General features: G+C 46.1%; 1 protein-coding gene across 3 annotated transcripts in view; it reads right to left on the bottom strand.

The window, feature by feature from the left end:
* The window catches only part of srebf1 (sterol regulatory element binding transcription factor 1), a 42,881-nt gene that overhangs the window by 9,028 nt on the left and 14,379 nt on the right, over positions 1-19,474 (bottom strand). For all 3 annotated transcript variants that reach the window (XM_086000192.1, XM_086000193.1, XM_086000195.1), the window contains 9 exons: positions 19,251-19,365; positions 17,786-17,970; positions 13,067-13,268; positions 10,641-10,822; positions 9,158-9,419; positions 6,545-6,711; positions 3,132-3,300; positions 2,032-2,140; positions 419-528 (listed from right to left, as the gene is read on the bottom strand). In XM_086000192.1, coding sequence (XP_085856318.1) covers positions 419-528; positions 2,032-2,140; positions 3,132-3,300; positions 6,545-6,711; positions 9,158-9,419; positions 10,641-10,822; positions 13,067-13,268; positions 17,786-17,970; positions 19,251-19,365 — 1,501 coding nt within the window. The remainder of the gene's footprint in view (positions 1-418; positions 529-2,031; positions 2,141-3,131; positions 3,301-6,544; positions 6,712-9,157; positions 9,420-10,640; positions 10,823-13,066; positions 13,269-17,785; positions 17,971-19,250; positions 19,366-19,474) is intronic.

Genomic DNA, 19,474 nt, shown 5'->3' with positions numbered 1-19,474 from the left:
ACTAAGCTATACGGACCAGAGGGTACCAGGTTCAACCCTGGTGTGTGTGGAGATAGCTAATCTCAGGCCGGGTGACCGGAAGGATGCAACAATTGCCATCAAAGTCCTGGACTTGGGATGTGGCCAGAAAATAAATTCAAGCATTTCTATTTGCCGTCTCCTGCTGGAAAGTGTATGTGTATCGACATTGGGCGAAGGCAAGACCAGGCACAGCCTTTGATGTCAAATAGCCTGCCAACATTAGCTGTCTAGAGTCACACATGAAGAAGAGTCTCTTGGGCAAGGTGGCACAGGGCAGCACGGCCCCGATTCGTAGGGCTCGGTAACACACTGGATGAAATGGAATGGTTATCATTCGGGTGACACCCAAGAGCCAAGAATTGTAATATATGATTTAGAAGAAAGTGTGCAGGCTGACCTGTGACAGTTGCCATACTGGAACCGATAGCAAAGGTCTGCATGGTGATTGCAGCAGCGTCAGAGCAACCATTCAGCAACTGTAAGTACTCGAGAGCGTCCGCAAATTCGCTGTGACAGAAAGTTGGGGGGAAAATAGTAAACATCTGCACAAGATCTTGCTCTATTCTGCAAGAACATTTAATTTAATAAATACACAGGATTACTGAATTACTATAAAATGAGACTAGACTGATACACTTCTGTAAAACTGAGCACATTATATAATTCACACAAGACTGCTATTTATATATACTAGCAGGGGTGCCCAGCGTTGCCAGGGCAATTTTGGGCGGCGCGGTCTCCATGCCTGTGTCTGTCCCCTCTCTCTCTCCCTCCCTCTCCTCTTGTGTCACTCCCTCCCGTCCGTCCCCCTCTCTCTGTCCCACCCTCCCCTCTCCCTGCCTAGCGCCTGAGGCCCGGTGCCGTTGTGATACTGGCCATGCGGGGCCTAGCGCTTCAGGGCCGAGATGGACCCGAGCTGAGCTCCCCCGCGGATCGCGCGGCTGACGGCCGGCCGCTGCCGCTCCCCCGACCGCTGTGTGTGTCGGGCCGAGTGGTTGCGAGGCACGGCCCAAGTGAGCCCAACTTACCTGCCGCTCCGGCGGGGCGGGAGCGGGATCGGGAGCCGCAATGTGGGGGTTTCTTTTGCTGTTGCTGTCCCTGTGGGGATGGAAAAAATGGCGGCGAAGTTTAGGGAGACTGGAGGATTAGGACCCGCCCGTGACGCACTGATTGGTCAACCATCAGGTGAGTGAACTGTAGGATTGGTCAAGCAGCAGGTCACTCAACGCTAATGAGAGGTAGGATTGGTCAACCGCTAATGAGTGGATTTTTGAACGTTTTTTGTATACTGTCCAAACAATTTTTGTCTGACGAAAAAGTAAATACGCCTACGAGAGTCCCCTAATGATAAGGTTTCTTTCGATATAACATACGTGTAGGTACGCTCTATAACTTTTGATTGTATAGCCGGACAGACAGACCGGTTTATATATATATAGATAGATAGAAGATAGATATATACAAGGAGTGCCAATCCTGAAACTCTTTGCCTGCTAACTATTATATCCCTGATTGAGTGACAGATGAAGCAAAACCCTTCCCTTGCTTTCACATGATGTAAAGTCTCAGTGGCCATATGGTTATCCGCAACACAAAATACAAACTCACAGAACTCCAAAAGGGTTAGACTAAAACCAAATTGAACAAACTGATACGAAACAAACCGTGTCTGGGAGGAGGTACAAACCTCTCCCGATAGCTCAGCAGGTAATGGAGTCGAGTTGGGACATTTTATTACATTAAAGGTGCTATATAAATATAAGTTGTTGTTGTCCATTCTTCATGCATGCGTCGACAGGCAGTTTGGCCAGAAATCAGTGCGACAGCTTACAAAATCTAAGAAATTGATGAGCTGCACGCTGAAAAATCTTATAAAGCATTGATCTGTCTTTTCATTTTTCAGATGGTGGAGCTGCTGAGTTTTATTTTTCATCTTACATCCTCTCTTCCCATCAGTGTAACAATGCAACACACCAGCAGACTACGCCAGCTGTAATAATTGTTACTCACCCTCTCTCTCCCGTCACTGGCTCGCTGTTCTCTGGTTTGGCAATGCAATACAACGCTTTTTCCAGCAGGTGTTCACGGAAAGCCTGAGTCACCTGAGCCAACGGATCGACTAGGAGAGAAACATAAATAGCTTTGCATCAGACATTTAATAATGCAACAACCTGCGGCTGATAATTCAAGGATAGTGGGTAGTAAGTTCTCGCTGCTGATCATTGTGGACCAAACCTTCAATCACCCCTCCTAATCTCCCCTCCCTGCCGATCGTTCCTTTTGTATTTATATTTTCCCTGTAAGGGGCCTTGGGTCATCTTCTAGGTTAATACTACTATATGCTGTTGTTACAAATCTGGTATTTGCAGGCCTGCATATTTGGCCGTACTTCTTTCATGCAGTCTTAATTCTGTCATTCCTTTACTCGCTCCGATACCAAATTAAACAAGATGATATGACAGTATGAAAAAAAAATTCAACTCGGCTTCCTGTCCCAGTGAGCTCTGCTGGTATGTACGTGTGTGTGTATACGTGTACATGTGTGTGTGTATATGTGTGTGTGTGTACATGCCGTGTGTGTGTACATGCTGTGTGTATGTATGTGTACATGCCATGTGTGTACGTGTACATGCCGTGTGTACGTGTACATGCCGTGTGTGTACATGCTGTGTGTGTACGTGTGTGTGTGCGTGTACACGCCGTGTGTGTACGTGTACATGCCGTGTGTGTATGTACGTGTGTGTGTGTGTATATGCCGTGTGTGTATGTACGTGTGTGTGTATATGCCGTGTGTGTACGTGTGCGTGCATCAGGGGAGGTAAGGGTCCTGCTCAGCTGTGGTAACCTTCACACCCGAATAACCTGCCGCCACTCACTGTCGAGGCGCACACAAGAATCGCCACTTAGGTGAGGTACTGGAAGGTCGCTGATGCCTATGGAACTGTACCCCAGCACGAGTCAGGACCTTCAGGAAAGGAAGGGGGGGAATAAACCCAGAAAGAAACAACGTACAAATAACAAAGCTCTAGGTGCCATTACACCCCCCTCCTGTCGTGTGACACACAGCATTACACCGAACTGGCTGTTCTGCCAACAAACAAAATCGTTACCTGGGTTTCCAGTAACACTGTAAATGCTGTCTTTAGGGGCGCTTTTTACAGTCCAGTCTTCATCGACAAAGAATCGATGGCCCAGAGGGTGGCACAGCCATTTCATTGCAGGTGGTATGGTACCACTTTGGGACAGGCAGATCTGCCTAGCACTGCTCAGGAAGAAGCGCTGCGATACAACGGTAAATACAAACTTTAAATAAGGAAAGAATAATAACCAAATTAACCAATAAAAGCAGAGAATAACCTCCCTAAACGCCACTGAATAAAATGTTGAATGACCCCATCTGTGCTGAGTTAGCCGACAGTGGCAAGGGGGAGTCAGTCAAGGTTCCTGCTCCTGATCGCTATCCAGCAACAGCTGCTGCAAAGCGCCCGTGTGTTCGGATAAGACAGGCCTCGGCTGTGATGTGCTGCTTTACCACCCCCCACCCCCCTCAGTTGAACAGCCTCTTGGCACTCCTCGTTTGGGCACACTTACGATGTGCGAGTGCCCTTAGAACTGCACCCCAGTATATGTCAGTGCCTTCAGCAGTGACACAAGAAAATTTAAAATGAATTACACATGAAACTTTCATGTACCCAACGTACCTCTCTGTATTAGACTCCAACACTGTAAGCTAGCAGGGAGCATTTCATGAGGAGTGAAACCTTCCGATCGCTCTGTAGATATGATCATTTCTTTAACCACTTTGCTAGAGGCCTCTACAGGAAACACTGTTTACTGCATCCCTCTGCCACAGAGCCACCTGTTGCAGAGCAGAGGGATGTCCTGTTTAATTCCCCACTTTCTGCCGAGTTCCTGACACTAACCAGGGAGGCACTGAGCAGAGGCCAGTCGTGGGGGAAGGTCATTAGGAGGTGGAGGAATTGGTCAGGGCCGTTCTTGCGATTCTCATGGCATCTATCCATTGACGAGGATCAGTCACTGTCTGGGAATAGGTCTCTCTGCCCCTCAGCCACAGCAGGTGGGCCTGTGAGGGGAAAGTACAGGCGTATATGGGGGAGAGGGGTGGAATGGCTGTACATCTGATAATGGTACATACCATCAAAACACTAAAAAGATTTCTTCCAAAACACTAAATAGATATAGGCGAGAAAATGAGAGCTTCCATTTCTGACAAACCCGCTAGACTACTCAGAAAGCTCAACTATTACCCTGTAAGTATAACAGAACCTTCACCATCACAACGTATGCAGTGAAGTGCACACTGGCTCCCTCGGATGGACAGGAACAGTACAGCGCTGACCACTGTAACAGGAGACAGATGGAGGCGGGGGTGAAGGGAGCATCATTCTCTCAGACAAGCAGGTTACTCGTGCGGTCTTGCTATCATTTCGATTTACTTTCCTAATTTGCTATCCTCCAGTTGTAGCTCATACCCATTTTCTCCACATTTGCTGTGTTTTTCTGTGCATTAATGGGAGCCCATGTGCTATTTAACACATGTAATTGAGAAAGATATACATTTATTCAGTGCCGCATCACGTCTCTCAAATCGTTTCACGTACAATGAATTACTCTGAAGTGCAGTGGCTGCTCTTAAGCATGTATATGGGGCAAGCATTTTGCGCAGGGATTCAAGCACAGTACGGCACTTGACAGCTGTGATATTCAGATTTTAGGATTACTTTGCACACTTATCTTTTGAATGCCACTTGCAGGTTGTTTAGCATTTGAAAGAAAAAGACTGGTTCACTAACGCTTGGGTGGAACCCTTCATAAGAAGTGTGTCAGCCACAGACTCGAGAAAGGCCACTTTGTCTTTACCTGCAATGGTCGCGGAGGCAAATATGCTCAGTTCTAACCCTCTCTGGTGGAGAGGATCCTCATCCCCATAAATCAGTCCAAAAAGACTAATATTTACCTGAATATCACTTTAAATAACATTAGATAAAGAAATTATTATGGATGAAAAAAGCCAGTCGATTGTCTCCCATCCCTCCAATCCCATAGCATCCAGCTGCATTCTGAACATCCTTAATATTTTTGTCTCCTTTATCTTCCCTGGCGGGTTACTTTTCAGCAAAGCAGACCTTCCCAATACAAGTTTTAAATTTACTTTCCAATAATTTAAAGTTTTGTTCTCTGGTCCTACTCTCCTGTCTTACTTTAAAGTCAAAAACAACAGAAAATGCTGGAAAAACTCAGCAGGTCAGGCAACATCCGTGGAGAGAAATTTGAGTTGACGTTTCGGGTTGGACCCTTCTTCGGATGTTGCCTGACCTGCTGAGTTTTTCCAGCATTTTCTGTTGTTATTTCGGATTTCCAACATCTGCAGTATTTTGCTATCTTACTTTAAAGTCATGTATTTTTGGTTTTCCCCATCTACCAGTTTACATTTCTCAAAAAGGGTCCCCCTTAACTGCTTTCTTTCTCTCTCTCTCAACTGCCCAGACCATAAAGCATCTCCAATCTTTAGCCCATTGCGCTCGAGGTCAGTCCAGCTGCTCCTCTCTGGTGCCCCAGCTGAACAGTTACTCTCAGGGGTTTATTTTGCATTGTGTGGTAGACATAGCACAATGAGGGAATGCTGCTGCACTCCTTTTTTCTGGCTTTACATCTACGTCACTCATTACTTGCGTGCATATCTTTCCCTTTCCCCACCTCCCCTGCATTTTCACGTCTTTCCCTTTTACAGGGCTGAGGGGAGTGGAACTAATTGGATCGCTCTTTCAGAGAGCCGGCACAGGAACAATGGGTCAAATGGTCTCCTTCTGTGCTGTATGATTCTATTATCCACTTGCTCCTATTCCTTCCAGGTGTGCTTTACCTGGTCCCCCCGTCCCTCTCATTTGACAGCAGTGATGGGGCTGGATGCAGTTATCTTCAAACCTATAGTACGAGGTGACGTAAGAAAGCTACTAGGCACTTGGTCTAAGCGTTAAACAAAGCTTTAATCAACTGTTTTACAACATGGAGGTCCAGTTGTGTCCTTCACTAGTTCCTGTTAAGAGTGTCCTGCGCAAGCTGGGCCCGTGCCCGAGTAATTATACTCTCCCTGGACAGCGCCACCCGTAGGCCGCTCAGTATTATTTCCTAAGTCTTTCTTTCATGAATGACTGATTCATGTCACGAGCTGTCTGCTTTACTTACAAGTTTTGTTCCCTGCTCTCCTCAGCAGGCCAACTATGGGGGGGCATCACAGCCGGACCAATCTTGTCCCCATCCGCTGCATGCACACACACGCATGGCAGCAGAACGCATTGCACAGCAAACAGAAGCAGGAACCATGGCTGATTTTTCTTCTGTCTAGGCCAGGGAAGGTTCCAGCTAACTCAGTACTCACTGGGAATCGAACCTGGGACTTCGTGCTTATTGCTTTAAAATTTTCAATACAGGATATTTTAAAGACTCCAACAAGCTCGGGTTAGAGACGAGAGAAATGCACGATTATCGAGATGCTACTCACGGTCAAGAAGTGGAACCTCCTGTGCAGGCTGGTTTTGATGCGGATTGCCGCCGCCACGTACATCTCTGCCATGGTAGCGACAGAGACAGCATCGCCGGCACATTCGGCAAGGTTCACTGCACTCAGCGCCATGTTAATCGCAGACAAGTGGCTGCCACCCAGTTTGCCTAAGAGTTATGGGAAATGACAGCCGTCAATAACAAATCCATGTGTGTGAATGAGGCAATACAGAAGAAAACGACATGGAGAGATCACAAAAAGACTTTTAATTTAAAAAAATTACAACTTACTACCTTCCTTTCTCCCCCTCCCCGCCACTCTTCTTGTGGGGAGGCGGTGAAGCTCTGATGCCAAGCTGCTCTCTATGCAACTCTGCTAAGGTTTGAGCGTGAGGATGGACTCCAGTTTCATTCAAGCAGGTAGTTTGGGGCGACAGACAGGCCCTCCAACCCAATCCTTTGCTCCGGAGGCAAGTGTACTGGCACTCGAATTATTAGTCTGCTGCAGACACCAGCAGGGACTCGATGAGCCGAATGGCCTCCTTTTGTGCCCTAATGGCTCTATGACTATGACCTCATCTCTCACCAATAAAGCCCACAGTAGCTGGCAATCACTGCACGTAGATTGTCTGTTAGCTTTCCATATGTAATAGCAGGGCCTCAAGAAGAAACAGTTTATTTCTGCTCTCCACTCTTGAAGGCTCATGTTGGGGTACTGTTCTACAGGTGCTGACCTCCCTCTGGTAGACCCCCTCACTCTCTGTGTGCATGTCTGGGCAGCGAGCGTTGACAGGCTATTTATCTTTCAGTGGGCCATCATAGCCGTGCTTGATCCTGTCCCCACCCACATTCAAGAAGCATCCGCCAGGAACCAACGGATACCCTGGCTGCTATTTTTGCCCTCTGCGGCCAAGGGATTCACCCCAGAGAACAGAGCCCAGGGATCGATGCTGGGAACCTTCCTGGTCTGCATGTCTCAGGAACACATTGCATGGATCATTTAACCCACTGAGCTATCAGACCAGACATTGACCTGGGTCTCCCTTGTGCTACGCCATTCCAATGAGTTCAATTACAGGATCCGTCCCACTGTAATCCAGAGTGGATTCACTGCAAACAGCAAAGGGGGAGGGTGAAACTAGTCTGCAATCTTTTCTAGAGCCACTCAACACCGGGAGGCAGCTTGCAGCTTGGTTTCTTTGGGTCCATTTAAAATTGTACCTCCATACTGAAGAGTCTGAATGTCAACAATAAAATTGATACTTGTAAAAAAAAAAACAAATTCCTGGTAACAGTTATTTTCTTCTATAAGGGTGAAATACTTCAAACAAATGTTCTCCCACCTCTAAACTTTTCTATCTCTTTAATTAGATGTCTCGATTTTTCAAATAGCAAGGCACTGGTTGGCAGTGCAGTGCACTGTACTGTGGGGAGGAGGGACGTAGGTTAGAACTCTTCCCCGCTTCCTGGCCACTCCACTGAAGCTCCAATACCAGGCCAGCTACCACGGCATGCCGAGCAGGGGGAAGGTCTGGAGCAGAGTTGTTATCGGTCACATGCCCGTCCGGCATCGGTCGACCGTCAGTCCTGCCAGCTGTCTGGGGCATGCGGCCCAGCAAGAGACTGGGGACAAAAGGAACAGGATCCGTACCCTTACTTTAAAAAAACCAAAATGCAGCCATTGACTTGAAAGCCTTTTGCTGTCTATCTGGGGTACTGTGTACAGTTCTGACCACCTAAACACAGCCGCTGCAGAAGGGAGTGCTGCACTGCCGTCTTTCGGATGAGACGTTAAACCGAGGCCCCGTCTGCCCTCTCAGGTGGACGTAAAAGATCCCACAGCACTATTCGAAGAAGAGCAGGGGAGTTCTCCCCAGTGTCCTGGCCAATTTTCATTCCTCGATCAACATCACTAAAAAAAATTATCTGGTCATCGGCTCTGTTGCTTCTGGGACCTTGTGTGCAACTTGGCTGCTGCATTTCCTACATTACAACAGCCAACAGCGACTACATTTCAAAAAGTACTTCACTGGCTGTGAAGCACTCGGGGAGGTCCTAAAGTCGTGAAAGACGCTGTATAAATGCAAGTATTTTCTTTCTTTCACGAACAAACCCAAACTGGTCCTGACCTAAAGTTCACCCACGTGTGCATTTTCTAGCAGGGATCACTGGACGGGTAAACACGAGTGGGAACCCTAGCGGACTTTTAACCTGCTCACTCCAGCTTTACTGAGGCCAGCTGTAGCACTGCAGGGGTCATTCTAACCAGGACCAGTGAACTCAGCACAGACCAGGGCCTGAACCTGGCATCGTCCTGATCTGTGTGACTCTGTAGCGCAGGGGTAGTGCTATTCATTATCAGCTGAACCAGCTCAGTCTCGATGCTATCTAGCATCTTGCGAACGGATGCAGCACGCAGTGAAGTAAACCAGCCGTCAGTTCTATTCTTTCTCTCGTGTTGCTCTGAACTACTGAAGCCGTCTGGTTGTCAGAATGATTGCCGTGCCAACTGCTGAGACTAATCTGGTGTAACATTACGTTAGCTTTGGTTACTGCACACGCAATGCAAATGTCGCTATTCCAAAAGGCTTTCAATTCTGCACGGAACACACACCGGTCATGTGGAGCTGCTGCAGCTTGTGGTAGACCAGCGCAGCATCCCGGGTGCTCTTCCTCATGTCGTCCTTCAGCTCCTTGTCCCGCCTGAAGCCTCCGGCCCGTGCTGCGAACCAGCGGCCGACCCACAGCCGCTGCAGAATGTGCCGGATGACAGTCCACATCAGGCTGCAGGCAAAATCCAAGTTAGATGTAGGCAGAGTGCGCCCCAACGCCTTCAAGCAGGTCCAGAGGTTCTGGGAAGCTTGAGCAAAATCTCCCTAAATAAAATAAACAAGGAAAACATACTGTTATTTTTCCCCACTGAGATTTCAAAACATTACTTCTCTTTTTAAGAAAAAAATCCTCGATTTTCTCCCCATCTCAACTGAAACCACTGGATCCGCCAGTGTGCAGTTCCATGGGGGCTGGAATCCCTCCAAGTGAACAGCCTTCACACGTGACCAAAGACAGTGCGTGTCAGCAGGCTAATCACCCCTAGGCGGCATTGTAGCTGAGGCGGATTCTGGCCTCGCCCTGCACCTGGGCACACCTTTTCCAGCACGTAGGATTCTGGACTGCGATCAGGAGCAGAAACCCCGGCTGATTTTCTCTCTATAGACTCCATAGAGGCTCACTGTTGCAACTTACAAAACTTTATTTCTGACCGGCACACAAACTGTTTGGCTCACCATGATATGTCTTAACTGGAAATACTTTACAATGTGAGTCAAATGATTTAGAATCTAAACACCAAGGCAACCAGCATTAGTGAAGTTAGAAATGAGTGATCATAATGAAGTTTGTAACTCTGCACGGGAGATGCATTGAGTCATGAATCCTTGGAGAGGGAGTCCTAATGAAAAAAATAGTATTTGGGATTTTTTGGAGTGCAATACGATAGAAATAGATACCATTAATTTAAGTGCAACATGTCAAGCCTTTAATGCCCACTACTAACTTACTTCCTCAGACTGTGGATCTATTGGTAAGAGAGATACTGATACCATAACAGGCATAAAATAACTCCACGTGCCTATCACGGGATTCTGGTCTGGCTTGATGTGTGTCCATGGGGTAAATTAGCTGCTGAAAATTTCGGAAATGGTTCAAGACAGCTATTCTTCACACAAACAGAAAAGGAAAATACTGCTGGTGGCAATTGAGCGATTTACATGCCAGGAGCAAGGCCGGGGACTGAATGAAGTAAAAGGGAAACAGCGGAATTGTCTCAGTGTGGACTTTCAGAGAACCGCACTTGAATCTGTGAAGGGACAATGAAATGTTATCCTTTTTGGATTATGTCGACTTTGTGAATTGAACCAAAAATTTCAACCTCGTTCCAGAGAAAAAAAAAACAAGCAGAAGGCCCAGGCTTTACAGCGTGCAGTGAATGCTAAATCTGTATTCGCCTCAGCCCTTTGTGTTTAAGCAATTTCACCATAAAAAAGGGGACACATCAAACCTAAGCCGTTTGCTTATCCAGGGTAAATCATCCTTACCCTTGCCAGGTCCAGATCAGCCTGCTTGCGATGCCTCCAAAATAGGACAGATGATTCGGAGTGCAGCCTAGTGACAGGTTCACCGTAGACAAAGATCTTAATAAATACGAGCAGGACAATGATTCCATTAATTAGCCAGAGGATCAATGTTGGCCAGACCCAATCAAACCAGCTGGAAGAATCTGCCAGAAAAAAAAATTAAAACATTATTTGCTAGGCAGTGGGGTTATTTCCAAGAGCGTTAACGTAAGGCACCACTGAACAAAACAAGGGGTCATTCGGCCCATTCTTTGACCGACCAAGGAAAATCTACCCCAACTCGTACTTTAATCCACTGAGGGGAAACCTGCACAAATATTCCCGATTCCTCCCCCAAAGGTTTCAGAACAAAAATGTGGAATGTTCATCCATCCTCGCATCTCCACCATTCAATCCGATGCCTGCTGCCCTTCAGCAGCGTACGAGCCACTGTGTTACGGGGAGTGTTTGAGGAGTTTAGTCTGCAAATGCAGAAAAACACCATCTTTAATCCAACTCCACATAATGTGAAAAGGGAAAGCTGAAATCAAATAGGTTGATTTTTTTCATATCCTCTCTGTCGTTCTTTTAAACTGTCTACAGGGAAATAACAGGGAGGGTGCAGAATTAAACACTGAGGGACATGCAGAGGGAAAGCAGGATGTGAAGGAGCAGGGCGCTTGACTTAAACTGCTGTTGTCAATTACCACTTATTAGAAGATTGTAAAAAAAATACTAACAGGGACCTGGCATTGAGGAGTCTCTGAGCTAGACAGTGCAAAGTAAGGCATTTAAATTAAAACTAATTGTGATATAAGCTTTATTTTTATCCCCCCATATATAAAGTGATATGAATTGCAACCCTTCTCTGTTATACTGGAAACACAAATCAAGCCCTTTCTACTAACACTAAGAACAGTCAAGAGTTTTTAAATTGAAATGATAATACAGTGATGCTGAGCATTAGGACGTCATGTTCAGTACCACAGAACAGAGACTGCTGCAGGCTCTAATTGCACTCTTCCGACTTCCTCCCAACCTGAATTTCATGAGTGGACTGTCCCAGCAGGAAGATACAGGAAGACTACAGGGCAGAATCATCCCTGGATGGTGCCCAACGCCACCTGGCTAGTTACAGGGGACAGTGGCTAAGAGTAGGAGGTGTGTCCATTCTCTTAGCTCTAAGCTTCAGGCCAAGCATGAAGCAGCAATGTACCCATTACAATAGAATATACAGCATGCGGCCCCACTGGTCCATGCCTGTGTCTATGCTCCACATGAGCTTCCTCCCACCCCTTTTCATCTAACCCTATCGGCATAACCTTCGATTCCTTTCTTCCTATAGAACGCCATATTAAGTTAAAACTGTTCTGTTTTAACCTTCCCTTGGACACATGTTCTTCTTTTACTTAAATCCTCCAGGGCTAAGTGCCCATCAGTCCAAAATACCATCTTTATATCAGTGCTGTATTCATTACTGTGCAAGCACTTCACCTACTATAGCCAGGACTGGGTTTAGTAATCATCAGGACCACTATGGGACCTGGTGCAGTACTCTGATCTGAGATGTTGCGAGAGGAGCTGTCCTGTTTACTAAGCCTGAGCTGAAGGAACACCTCTGCCAATAAAACACTGTTCCTACACTGGGTTTCCTTTTTGATGGGAACTATTAGACAGCAGGTCGTGCGGTGTACTAAATGGTCACTGAGTTTGCACCACCTCCAAACTGGTCTTCAGAGGAAACATAGTCCCGAGATGGTTTACTGGAAGCCACAGCTGATTAACAGTGCAGAGACAGACATTTTATACTGCCGACTAGAAGTGGGACAGCAGCAGATTCTGGGTGCAATTTGACCACCAATTCCCCTCTATGATCTCTAAAAACCTTCTGCAGTCCTGCTTTCACTGTGCGGTACCTGGAACCACTCACGGGTTCCATTCATCTGCTTTTCCGCTCACATTCCCAGCACATCTGGCCTCATATCCGGTTGTTTTCCCATTTCTGGGTTTAATGGAATCTCAGCTGGATATACTTTCAATTCAGAAAGTTTACTTTGTGGGGCGAGACACTTTAATCATTTTCAGCTTGATTCTAAAAAAACCACACACACACATCTACCTCTCTGACTCAGATACTAGTGTATTTTCTCAGATATTTATTAATCACATAGAAATGAAAACGCATTGAATAAAAAATCATATTACAAATTAGTCACATTTGTGAATACAATGCTACCACCAGTTTTCATACTCTTCTCTTTTACTGGCTTGTTTTGGGATCCATGGGTGCTGCCTGCACTCTGGTGCTTCCCCCAAATGGCCAATTTTCGCGTGCAAACCTAGACTACAGAGATAAAGGAACCCTTGGAATAGATTCATTATTTGTCTTTGTCCATTCAGACACCTACCTTCTACAGAAAGCCCCAATATGCTTCTGCCTGCTCCGTAGTATTCTCCACCCTCCACAGGCCTGCTGATATCCGCCCCACCCATCAACGACGCCAGAGGGTTAAAGGAGAGGCAAAGGAACACAAAGGTGCACAATACCATCCTGGATCGATCCAACATGCCAACGCTGGTTGGCAGCGTCTGCTCTTGTTTAACGGACACCTAGAATCAATAGGATGCACCATCAGTTTAAAATGTAAATCAGACTAATCACTGCACTGATGCACACTCCCAGGGCAGACTATCAAGATAAAGAACAAAGTACAGAACAAGAATAGGCCTTTCAACCTATTAAATTCCCATCTTCCACAAACCGAGACCCGGGTTCGAATCCGGCCTCGGGTGACTGTCTGTGTGGAGTTTGCACATTCTCCCCGTGTTTGCGTGGGTTTCCTCCGGGTGCTCCGGTTTCCTCCCACAGTCCAAAGATGTGCGGGTTAGGTTGATTGGCTATGATAAATTGACCCTTAGTGTTAGGGGGATTAAATACGTGGGGTTATGGGGATAGGGTGGGATATGTGATGGTGTAGGGGTTACGGGGATCGGGTGGGATATGTGTCGGTGCAGGCTCGATGGGCCGAAATGGCCTCTATCTGCACTGTGGGGTTTCTGTGATTCTGTGAAACCGTATATACAGGAAACTCTTTGGTATCCGGCACCGACGGGACCGGCGTGTTGCCGGTTGATCAAAAATTCCGGATGACGGCGCGGGTTATCTACCGAGGCTATTTTTAACAAAGAAAAATTAAAAAATCAAGAAATGTGCAGTATACAGTAATTGGGTACTCACCTGGCAGAATGTTGTGTTAAATGGATGGTGGAAGATGCTTGATTAAGTACAGTACTGCCAGTTGAGGGTAATGCAATGCAATGACTACCAGCAGCGCGGGAGACACACACTACCCCTGTAAAATGGCGGATCAGAAGAGACTACTGGCAGTGCGGGAGAGTCAGACTCCTGTTACAAGGGTATTGAGGCGTTCTGACTTCCGACAGCGCCAAGAAGCCGAGTAGTGGCAGTTTGGAGAACTACCCCCGCTGACTAACTCGGCCACCGCAGGAGATCGGACTCGGCAACATTGCCGGTTATTGAGGTGTTGTTTTCGGAGTGAGAATTTTGCCAGTTAATATAGAATTCCGGATATTTAGGTGCCGTTTAAATGAGAGTTTCCTGTAATGCACAATATCATGGACTCCACTGCGCCCATTTATATAAGTGGTCCCCAATTCCCAAATGTTATTAGGCAAATGCCAGAATTATTGACCATCCTCATTATTCAGCCCTGGTCTGCTGGCCTCCACAGACAACATTCTAAATAACCCCCCCACCCCCGTCAGCAACAGAGGAGATTGCTCAAAAAAATTAAGAACCATCATGTAACCAAATGATTCGGTATTTTCCTCGGCAGCGCTTGAATGTCACGCTGAACAAGTTCAAGTTTGTCAGGATTATACTTTTCAGCAGTGCACATAACCGTTGCTTAGAGAATAAACTTATTAAAAATAGTTCATATTTCAGGGCTTTTAAAAAAAAATGAAGCAAATCAATCATCTGATAGCCCCTGAACAAACTAATCAAAATGGCTACACCGTGCTCACACTGGTCAAATTGAGGTTAAATTATATCATTAAAAAAAAAAAAAAAATACCTTACTGCAACAGCAGCTACCTAAAGGATTCAAATGATTCACTCTACCAGCTGAGAGGGTGCAGTTGGCCGGTTCTCAGACCATCAGCTTTTAAATCAGACCAGGGTTGTGAGCGGACGCAGACTCCTTAATCCTCCAATTGTCCTTCTCCTCCCGCTGGTCAACACTGAGGGCGCGCCTCGTGGAGAAAGGACGAACTTGCACTTATATAGCGCCTCTCACGTCCCCAGGAAGTCCCGATTACTTTCGAAGTGTAGTCCCTGTTGTTATGTGGACAAATACAGCAGCCAATTTGCTCACAGCAAAGTCCCAGAAACATCAACGGGATAAATCACAAGTTCATTTGATTTTGATGGCATTGGTTGAGGGATAAATGTTGGCCAGAACTTCCCTGGTCCTCTTCAGATAATGTCATGGGATCTTTTACATCCAACTTGAACAGGCAGACAGGGCCTAGGTTTAACATCAATGCAAAAAAAAAATGGCACCTCCGAGAATGTAGCACTCCCTCAGTACTGCACTGAATTGTCAGCCCTCGTCTTGGGCAGATTACATGCCCAAGCCCTGCAATGGGGCTTGAACCCATAGTCCTCTGACTCAACAACAACAACTTGTGTATTTATGTAGTGCCTTTAACGTAGTAAAACGTCCCAAGGCGCTGCACAGGAGTATTTTGAGACAAAATATTTGACACCGATCCACATAAGGATAAATTAGAGCAGGTGATCAAAAGCTTGGTCAAAGAGGTAGGTTTTAAGGAGCGTCTTAAAGGAGGAAAGAGGCGGACAGGTTTAGGCAGGGAATTCCAGAGCTCAGGGCCTAGACAACAGAAGGCACGACCACCAAAGGTTGAGCGATTATTATCAGGGATGCTCAAGAGGACAGAATTAGAGGAGTGCGGATATCTCGGGGGGGTTGCGGGGCTGGAGGAGATTACAGAGATAGGAAGGGGCGAGGCCATGGAGGGATTTGAAAACAAGGATGAGAATTTTGAAATCGAGGCGCTGCTTAACCGGGAGCCAATGTAGGTCAGCGAGACTCAGAGGCCAGAATGCGAACACCAAGCCAAGCTAAAACTGTTTTGGGAATCTTTGTGGGGCAGTGGTTTAAGTGCAAGCAACTCTAGCCCCTTTCCTCTTTCTATAATGATGTGCTCTCAATGGATTTTCACTGTATTTTCAGTACTTGTGATTTTGAGAGGAGCTGGTCGAGTTTTGCTTGCTGTTAGGGCACTGGATGGGCTGCCAGATGGAGATGGAACAAAAAAACACCAGCTCATTCCAGAAATGTGAGACAAGTTGTGAAGACATTTGTGGCTTAAATTCCTACTGACTGCTTGACTGGAAGAAACCCAGAGACACTGTTTGACCAGGCAAGGAGAAATGAGAACTTTTTTTTTACGTTAGTAATCAATCCACAGCGGATCTCAGCTGGGGCATTTAAAGTACTACAATTGCCCTCTGCCTCTCGAAGTCAAGGAAAGGAAAAATATTCCAACCAGATTCCTGCTCCCGATCTCGATGTTCAGTTGAAAAACTGCTTCATGCATAAGGTTGTGAGAATGTGGCATGCCCAGCCTCAGAAGGCCATACATGCAGTCAAGTGAGGTCTATAAATAGGAGATACTTACTTGGGAAGTCGTTCCACCATCTACAAGGCACAAGTAAGCAGTGTGATGGAATACTCTCCACTTGCCTGGATGAGTGCAGCTCCAACAACACTCAAGAAGCTCGACACCATCCAGGACAAAGCATCCCGCTTGATTGGCACCCCATCCACCACCTTAAACATTCACTCCCTCCACCACCATTGCAGCAAGTCACCAAGGCTTCTTTGACAGCACCTCCCAAACCCCCGACCTCTACCACCTAGAAGGACAAGGGCAGCAGGCGCATGGGAACACCATCACCTCCAAGTCACACACCATTCTGACTTGGAAATATATCGTCCAGCATTCCTTCATCATTGCTGGGTCAAAATCCTGGAATTCCCTGCCTAACAGAACTGTAGGAGTACCTTCACCACACATGGACTGCAGCAGTTCAAGAAGGCGGCTCACCACACTTTCTCAAGGGCAATTAGGAATGGGCAATAATGCTGGCCTTGCAAGCGACGCCCACATCCCGTGAATGAATATTTTTTAAAAAGTAAAGGTATTAAGGGACATGGAAAAAAGGCAGTCACAGGAAACTCTTTGGTATCCGGCACCGACGGGACCAGGATGTTGCCGGTTGATTAAAAATTCCGGATGACGGAGAGGGTTATCTACCAAGGCTATTTTTAACAAAAAAATTTTAAAAAATCAAGAAATGTGCAATATACAGTAATTGGGTACTCACCTACAGAATGTTGTGTTAAATGGATGGTGGAAGGTGCTTAAGTACAGTACGGTAATCCATAACTCTTTAATTACCTAACAATAAAACAAAACTTATACAGTAAACGACTGTATACAGTGCGGGAGAGTCAGACTCCTGTTATTGAGGTGTTCGGACTGCCGACAGCGCCAAGAAGCTGAGTAGTGGCAGTTTGGAGAACTACCCCCCACTGACTAACTCGGCCACCGCGGGAGACTCGGACTCGGCAACATTTCTGGTTATTGAGGTGTTGTTTTCGGAGTATGAATTTTGCCGGTTAATAGAGAATTTCGGATATTTTAGGTGCCGTTTAAACCAGAATTTCCTGTACTATGGATAACAAAGTGGTGAAGGAAGGCTCGACGGGCCGAATGGTCTTCTCCTGTTGCTATGTGCTATTCTGGGGGAGGGCAAGATCAGGCTCAGCTCTGAAATGCCCTATAACCAAACAGCCTGCCGACACTCACTCGCCAGGCTCAATGGCTGCCTGGCCAAGGCACTAAAGGGCAATGGGCAACCATGAAACTCAAGTCCAGCAAGCAGTGGGGGAAAGAAGCAGTGAGGTACAAGAAACACAAAGCTAGAAAAAGCAGGGAGAAAAATCAAGTGGCAGTTTTGTGTTTGAATTGAGAATGGGAAAATAACAGAGCGCCCTGACAGCAATCGCAAGTACCTTAGTGTCATCAAAAAATGGGCTGTCTGGCTCCGAATCACTGCTGCTCACAGAGAATGGGCTGTTCTGAGGCGGTGAACCGACATCGGACGGTGGTGGAGTGAGCAGGTCAGGGTCCTGCTTGAACCCATTCGTCGTTGCATCCAGATTTATTCCGTGGGAAGCCACAATGTCTTTCAGAGACTCTGAAATTGGACATAATACTTGGTGTAAGTGAGACTCATTCAAACAGCAACATCTAACTCTGAAGTACACAGCTACCAATTCAAAACACCATTTCTCAAAGATGTATACTTTGCCTTAAGAACAGAAGAAAATCAGAGCAAAGATTGATAATATTACAACTAAAATGTCACTAATCTATATATTAAAAATCTTATGCCTGCTCACACTTCCTGTCAACTTTCCCCCATTATAAATTTCTATGTCCACATTTTACAATGGAAACTGCCTATGAAACTTGTCACGCTGTAATTACACCATCCTCCCCACTGGAGGCACTGCAGTGTCGCCACTGGCCAGAGTGTGTAGTTACAGTGTGACAAGCTTACATAAGCAGCAGCCATCAAAAATGTGGACATAGGAATTTACAATGGAAATATAAAAATAAGGGCAAAATGTGTGACTTTAAAAAGGGGGAATAATTATATCTGCGCAGCCAGCTCCAATTATCCGCCGCTATCTAACCTAAAGACAACACTTGGTCTTCACGCCCAGTGTGCAACACCACGGGACATTGACTATAGTATAATATCTGCTATGTTGGGAATCTGTAGCTAATCTATTTCAAATAATATACAAGTATCAAAGGAAAATATGCCTTGTTAAGAAACAGTTTCCAATCAAAACCCAATTAAGATCATATTTGTTTTAGTGTGACTAATAATTTACGTTTTTAGCCACTATTTAGGTTCCTGCCGTTTACTCCCCCCACTTTGGTGTTATTCGGTAAATAGGCAGACCAAGTATTCCGCAGTCTCTGTAATTTCTGTGCCGAGACAGAGAGAGAGGGGTGGGGGGGGGGCCTGAGACCTGTGAACGCTTTGTGTGAGAGGGCATCACAAACACCAACCAGTGTGCTACCAGCATGCTCATGGCCCAACTCCCAAACCACAGCAAAATAGAAACGGGTATTATTTTATTTGCACCTAATTAGTACAACAAATTGCTCGAGATTCTAGTTTCACCCTGTCCCAACCATCTGATGTGTGTGCGACACGCTGAGTGACTAAGAAAACTACTAGGCACTCGGTCGAAGCATTAAACAAAGCTTTAATCAACTGTTTTTCAACCTGGAGATCTAGTTGTGTCCTTCACTAGTTCCTGTTAAAGAATGTCCTGAGCAAGCTGGGCCCGTGCCCGAGTATTTATACTCTCCCTGGACAGCGCCACCAGCAGGCCGCCCAGTATTATTTCATAAGTCATTTCCACATGAATGACAAGATTCATGTCACTGAGCACTTACGGTTTTTCTGGGTGGCCATTCTCAGCACCAGGTTCTCCTGTTTCAACTTCTGATTGGTTTGTTGCAAGAAGCGAATATAATCGACAGCTTTCCTCAGTATTGCCGACTTGTTCAACTGTCAGGGCAAAGCAAGAAAACAAAAAAAACAGTTTTCAAAATATTACAAATTCACATTTTACAAATTAAAATGGTGGCTAAGAAGCAGATGGCCTGTGGCACACGCA

Source organism: Somniosus microcephalus, chromosome 11 (genome assembly GCF_052327205.1).
Source record: "Somniosus microcephalus isolate GS21.2 chromosome 11, FLI_Smic_1.0, whole genome shotgun sequence".
NCBI lineage: Eukaryota > Metazoa > Chordata > Chondrichthyes > Squaliformes > Somniosidae > Somniosus > Somniosus microcephalus.
The sequence above is the reverse complement of the archived record's forward strand: the minus strand, read 5'-3'. Positions and strand labels throughout refer to the sequence as shown.